We start from the raw sequence: 7,094 nt of genomic DNA, 5'->3' as shown, positions 1-7,094 counted from the left end.
AATTCTTTAAGGAATGTCGATGATACAGCACCTTGGAAACGCAAGTAGCACTACAAGTTACAAGTATGTTTTCTTCGACAATAATTGATTAGAGATATCAAGGGGAAGCAGCATTGCATATTAAAATTTGTATTAAGCACCCTGAATAATAGATACAACAATATTAATATCCATTTTGTGACAATGGCTCTGAACGATGCGCTGCAAGCCGAATTTTTACTGTTGAAACTGGTTTTTCTACATCCAATTGGGTCAAGATTTTACAAAATTTCGAGAGTATTGATTCATGGTTTGGTTGTAGTTGCCAGTATTTGGCAAATGTGTGAAATATTGTATTCTACCAATGTAAAGCAGTATAGTGGCGTTCTTGAGTTTCTCCAGTGTATTTATGACGGACTGTCGATCGCTAGATTTCTTGGATATGCTCTATATATTTCAAAGGGAAGCTCAGCATTCAAACAAATTTCTAGAGACCTAGACAGCCTTCTCGTGCGTCTTGAAATCGGAAAAATGGAGATCCGGAATATTGCGAAAGAAGATGTGCTGATCTGCACCTTGCATGTTTTGGTTACGACTGTTGCGGCTTTCATTGATTTCACCTTCTTCGTAGACAATTGGAAAATCGCCTTGCGAATGAGTTTAGTATACTACACAAGCATTACACTCATGCAAACAAACACCATGCTCGCTGGATTTGCTAGGATTACTGAAATCTTATTCAGGAAAATCAAAGAAAAGATTATGAACAATAAGGTATGTATTAAAATAAACGTTAACTGCTTCCATAGTTAGAATTAATAGTAAGCGATATCTTCTAATAATTAGTGTTTCCACAACTATGAAATCCTGATACTTCGGAGGAGCTACTCCCAAGTGTGCGATTGTATTGAGCTGGTTAGCCAAGATTTCTTTCCGCTCACTTACATCTCCGTACCAGTTACCTTTTTAATTATCCTCATCGACCTGGACCACAGCATGGTTGCCTATCTTGGATTGGAACGAATGTATTCACAAAGCAAAATCAAAGAAATCGCAATATATTCATCATGCTGCATGTGGATTCTATTGCTAGCCTTCAATTTGGTTTTACTTTCATCCAGGTGTCAAGGGGCGCGATCTGAGGTAAAACTTGTACACGAACTATTAACTATTAACGAAACACGTCAATCCAGCTGTTAAAAACTCGTGACTTGCTTTACCAGGCAGAAATGAAAGCCGAGAATGATTACAAATTTGAAGTATGATAAATAATTGCCAAACGTGTTCTTAATAAAGTTGTTTTTAGATTTCATCATTTTTCCACGAGACTTTGCACTACCAAAAAACCAATTTTAACATCGTTGGCGTGTTTTTGATAGACACAAGATTGCTGATGCTGGTATAGAGATCGATTCTTTATTATTTTAATGCTATTAATTTTTGTCACTTGTTTGTAGGTGTTTGGACCACTTATGACGTATCTAGCAACGCTTATACAGTTCCAGATTTCAACATTTCAAAGCATTGAAAAACTATAGGGTTGTTAAAATATAGCATTAAGTGATTTTGATAGTTTCATTCGTTACAAATCCTCAATACTTCAACACACTTAATAAATATACATTCAAATTGGTGAAGATACCGAAGCTCGAGGTTGCTTGCGAAATAAACGGAAATTCATATTCGTTGCTTGAAAAATTTACACCTGCAATATAAATCTCCGATAATTTTTGCGTCATAGCAGTGCCCTATGAATGAATGAATGAATGGTGAATTTGCGCATTTTAAAATGCAGTAAATATTTATTTTCTATTAATTCACCAGTTGCATAAACCCTAAGTGTTCGAAGCCGCCAACAGATAGCGCCACCGTAGACTTTCGATTTTAAGGCTCTTACGCTGCGTTTTCAGACTCAATCTAGCTACTGTGCATTCTTCAATTAATTTGCTAATTTTTGACGTGCTGAAAACCAAAATCGGTTTAGCCAATCGCCGTAGAATCGTGAAAAACTATTTTTTGAAATACAAAAATCTTTTCCAACGTTTCTACGGCGAATGGCTGAACCGATTTTGGTTTTCAACACGTCAAAAAAAAAGCAAATTAACTAAAAAAATCAAAATAGCTACATTGAGTCTGAAATCGCACCGGAAATGCCTTAAAACCGCTTAAAACAAAATTTTTAAGAAAGTCTGTGGTTGCACCATCTGTTGGCGGCTTTAATAACTAAGGGTTTATGCAACTGGTCAATTCGTCTTTTTTAGCATCAAGGATGAGGTCCATTTCTATATTCATGATATGGATACAAATTGGTTTTCAATAACTTTCGAAAGGCAAAATTTCGAAAAATGCCAATAATTGCTTTAACCTAGTAAAGTTGCAACAAGAATGTTATTCTCTTCTCTTCTCTGCAGGTGAAAGGAAAATTAGCAGTGAAATTATTCACATCACGAGTCTAATTGAAACGTTGGCACTTTGCCGTTCAGTTTCCTGGCGCATTTTCACGACTTATTTCGGGGGAAAGGCAAAACTAAATTTAAATAACGCAGTGGTCAGTTTTTCGGCCTTGTCGCGCAATCAACACCTTTCAATGCCGGACAAAAGTGACTCAAAATGTGCGATAACGGGTAGTGCTGTGCAATTATTACATAAAGGTATTGGCTGTTTTTGGCAGCCGACACTTGTGGCTCATCAGCGGGAGAGCAGACATGGTGCCGGACCCTGTTTCCGCGGCCCTCGGCAAATTCGGTGCGTGGCAGGCGCGTTCGCTGCTGCTGCTCGCCCTGGTCAAGATCCCGGCCGGCTGGCACATGCTCAGCATTTTGTTCCTGGCACCGAATCCGGAAACCTTCGGCGGCTGCTTCCTCTGTGCGCGTGACAACTCGTCAAAGATTTCGCTCAACGAGTGGATTCAGACGAGACATCCCGTGGACCAGGTAGTTATTATGCTGAATACTCCTTAAAAATGCTTTAAATATATTTTTTTAAATAAGGAAAAACTTAATGCGCTAATTTTCACAAAATGGATCTAATTCTTAAAATTTACTCTAAATTTTTAAAGGAAAAAATCCAAAATTTCCACACTATTTAGCGGCTGTTTCCCTCCAGAAGGGGTTTCGAAAAAAAACCGAAATTTTATTGAAACACCCACTCAGTTATTGTAAATTAATTTTTTTAATTTTCTCAAAATACGTTTAGGATTGGGCAACCAAAAAATTAATTTTAGCGCCACTCTCTTCACACATTTATGGATTTTTGAAAATTAAATATAATTCTCTTTCTTGTTTGGCGTAGTTTATTACCTATTTTTTGGTTAAATTTTGAGAAAAATGCGGAAACAAAATTTATGGCGTTCACCGGCAGATAATTCTAAATAAATTTCCTTTGAAAACGTACAGCTATTAATTTCTGAGCACCAGCTAAATCATTTATTGCAGAGCTATAAAAAACCATTTTTATTTTTTAAATCATTTTCCACAGAGATATCCCTTGGGCTTTGATCCTTGCAACATTTATCCCGAGATTAACGGCACGGTCTCCAGAACTGCGGGCAGTTTACAGGAATGCAATAAGTTTGAGTTTATCATCAATGAGCCGACGATGGTGTCGCAGGTGAAAATGAAAAATCCCTTAACCATTTTACTAATTATTGAAAGCAGTGGTCCCTGGTGTGCAACAGGGGTGTGCTCGTGAGTGTTGTCCAGTTGTTTTATCTTCTGGGAATCACGAGCGGCGGAGTTGTGACCTTCATATTGCTCAAAAGGTGACTTTATCGTTTATAACCCATTGCATTTTTTCGATTTTTTTGCTCAGGTTCTCGCCAAAGATGGTTATCATGGCGGGCACGGTACTGCAGGTAAGCGCCGGAATCGCAGGCGCCCTGCAGCCTATTTTTGAAGTGCACTGCTTCCTCAAAATGCTCATTGGCCTTGGGACGTGTCTCATGTTTACAGCCGCCAACCAAATTAGTAAGTTAACCTTACAGCTGGAGATCATTTTTAGGTTATTATGCTGAAATCAATAAATAAAAAAGATTTTTTTATTAAAGACCGCGTCTTTGACAAAGTTTCTAAGCACACCAATCGATTCTTTAGGGTCGAATTAGGTAAAAAGGATATTTTTCCGACCAAAAAGTGCAGCGCGACGTGTGAATTGTTTTCCCGCCAAAACAATATGAACGTTTATGCGAGAACTGCGCATGCGTCAGAGCTGGTTTGAGCACTTGCAGAGAGACTGCCTGTACGAATGACTTCTTTGGCAGATCCAGCCAGCTCTGACGCATGCGCACTTCTCGCATTCATATTGTTTTTGCGGGAAAAAAGTTCGCACGTCGCGCCGGACGTTTTGGTCGGAAAAAATATCCACTTTACCTAATTCGACCTTCAGGAATCGATTGGTGTGCCCAGAAACTTCGTTAAAGACGCGCTCTTTAAAATTCCGTCCATAATTTTTATTTTAAATTAAATCTTAATAAATTAACAACTATATCACTATATTTCCTCTTCAGTTGTGGACATAAGCATCGGTTGGCGGAAGACAGTTTTCAGCGTTTGTTTCGAGCTATTCTGGTCCATTGGAGTGATGAGTTTGGGCTGGCTGGACGCAGCTGCCGACTCGTGGTCCACTCTGCACCTTATAATCTCAGTACCTTCGATCCTTTTTCTAGTCATGTGGTGGTAAGGAATTCCCTACGGAGCAACGTAATTGCATTAAAGTAGCGTCATTCCCGAGTCTCCACGCTGGTTGATCGCCCACGGACGGTTCGAGAGCGCCGACAATCTGCTTAAATTTGCGGCCGCGTGCAACGGACGAGAATTGCCATTGGATTTCACGACCAGAAAGCCGATTGCGTAAAGTTAAAGCTGACTTTCTCGGTCATAATGCCTATTTTCACCAGTTCTGCAGGCTGCCCACGCCAGAGGTTACCGATATTTAAAGTAATTTGCCTGCAATTTATGTGGATTGGAACCGTGGTGTTTTATTACGGAGCTTTACTCAACATTAAAAACGTTGGAGGCCCAACTCTTCCAATAAGAACGACAATTGCTGGTACAATTAATTTCTATTTAAAAAAATGTTTGTTGCTGTCAACAAAATTTTTAGGTGCCGCTGAAATAATTGGAATGGTGATTGGAGTGTTTTTACTGCTGAATCCCAAGCATAAATTCGGAGTTTTGAGTATTCTTCTGTTGATTGGAGGAGCGAGCTGTGCATCCTCGTTCGCTATCCCGCCAAATGGTGCTATAGTTACCGAAATATTTATAATTTAATTTTCTCCAAAGAACTCCAATTTAATTTAACGCCAAAAATATAATTTTTCAGAATCCGGAAGCACAGGTGGCTGGACGATGTTGTGGTTGGCAGTTGGGGGAAGAATATCAATAGCGTGTTCTCTGGCCGTGATGTCGAATGGCAGTTTAGAATTGCTTCCTGCAGATAAAAGAGCTGTTGTTGGCACGGCGATGGTGACCGTGGCCAGGATGGCGCTCATGACTGCCCCCTTTTTAAACAATCTTGTGAGAAAGGTGCATTATGGTTTATCTTAAATAGTTTAATTAAATTTTTAGGCATTCTACGGCGAAAGCATCACTTTGACGTTCTATGGAGTCCTGGCTTTAATAGCTGCGTGTGGTGCTTTTTGTCTTTACGTTTCCGCTGAATGGAGAGTGCTGCTCGGGCCTTGCAACAAAAAAGAATTCAGCCTTCAAGCAGTGGAATCAAGAAGGTTTGTGCATGGAAAAGAATGTTTCCTATTGAATTTTTCTGTCTACTTTATTTTAGCAAGCCCAGTGAAGCTGAAAACGTCGTTTGCGTGAATTTTAATCAGTACTGCATTTACGATGCAGAGTACGAGACAAATATTGCTGCGTAAGATTAGTTATAATAAATGTTTTCCTATGAAATAATTGGAATTTATTCTGTGATCATCATAATGATGTATTAAAAATAACAAAATCTTTGAAATTGCTAAAAAACAAAATCAAAATAATATTATACATTATAATAGTCATGTCTAGAGAGCTTAGTATAATGTTTGTAGGTCAGACTGTATTACACAATTTATTCATTTATGGTTATACACCTGCGTAGCTTGAAACTAGGTGCCTGCCATTAGCATAATTTTATCAAGCACTTTGCACGTGCATGGGGAAAAGACTTACTCGCTTCTTAATTTGACGTGAGCAAAGTTTAAGAAAGTAACTGTTACAAATGATTTTTATAGAAAAAGTATTCGAAAATATTTAATCAAGTTTTAAATTGGAAATGTGAAGGTCGCATTTTGAAATGCAATTGTTTATGTGATATTTTATTACCCTTAAATATTTGAGTGATAATAATAAATTTGACATGACGCGTTGAAACATTTCCGTGTTATGTTATTCTACTCCAAAAAATAAATAAATTTTGAATCGCAGACCTTTAAAGAGGAATGATACTGGAAAAGCCTGGAAAATGCTTGTTGCCAATGCATACACTCATTCCTTAGGATTCAGTTAAAGCCTAAATTGACCTAAGGAGTGCTGTAATTTTTTGAGAAAATTAGCTGGAAAGTTACCGTGCTTTTCAAATGGTAATGGCAGTCTCCTTACTTGAAATCCGATTTAATTTCAAAACCAAGAGTTTCCCCAATAAGTGGCATACACCGTTGGACAGATCTCGTCGAGAGGAATCGGAATATGCCAAGAAAATATGTTCAAGTATACTGTAAATTTTGGAGAAAATTGGCAAAATTTGAATTTTTATTGTAGGAAGGTCATTTTTTTATTATTGCAAGTTGTTGAACAAATTGTTTATCGGTCATTGTTTAAGGCATCCAACAATTTAAATAATTTTCAATTGTTGCCCAGTATCATTCCACTTTAAACAGTTGAGGTGATATTTTTTCGGAGTTTTGTAATTAAAACGAACTGTTGGGATCTATTGTTGAGTGAAAACTGCTATCAAATTATTGACAATTACCAACAATTGAATCCCTAATACAAAGGTTTTCTATCTTAAAAGTGCCGACAGAAGTTAGCCTTTAATTAGGAGCGTTAACCTTTAATAAAACGTTTACTCATAACACAAAATTGGCTGACTACAAATTACATTATCAAATACGTTTCATATAAATATAA

The 7,094-nt window shown here is 37.8% G+C and overlaps 1 protein-coding gene across 1 annotated transcript; it reads left to right on the top strand.

Moving 5' to 3' along the window:
• The first annotated feature begins 2,560 nt into the window (after positions 1-2,560).
• LOC135947080 (organic cation transporter protein-like) lies at positions 2,561-5,923 on the top strand. The gene is made up of 11 exons (XM_065495648.1): positions 2,561-2,912; positions 3,457-3,588; positions 3,636-3,739; positions 3,790-3,944; positions 4,484-4,652; positions 4,695-4,826; positions 4,874-5,025; positions 5,080-5,214; positions 5,299-5,492; positions 5,544-5,701; positions 5,758-5,923. The coding sequence occupies exons 1-11, from the start codon at positions 2,685-2,687 to the stop codon at positions 5,846-5,848; spliced, it is 1,650 nt and encodes a 549-aa protein (XP_065351720.1). The 5' UTR covers positions 2,561-2,684; the 3' UTR covers positions 5,849-5,923.
• Positions 5,924-7,094: the final 1,171 nt, after the last annotated feature.

This window comes from Cloeon dipterum, chromosome X, assembly GCF_949628265.1.
Source record: "Cloeon dipterum chromosome X, ieCloDipt1.1, whole genome shotgun sequence".
NCBI classification, from domain to species: Eukaryota; Metazoa; Arthropoda; class Insecta; order Ephemeroptera; family Baetidae; genus Cloeon; species Cloeon dipterum.
The sequence above is the reverse complement of the archived record's forward strand: the minus strand, read 5'-3'. Positions and strand labels throughout refer to the sequence as shown.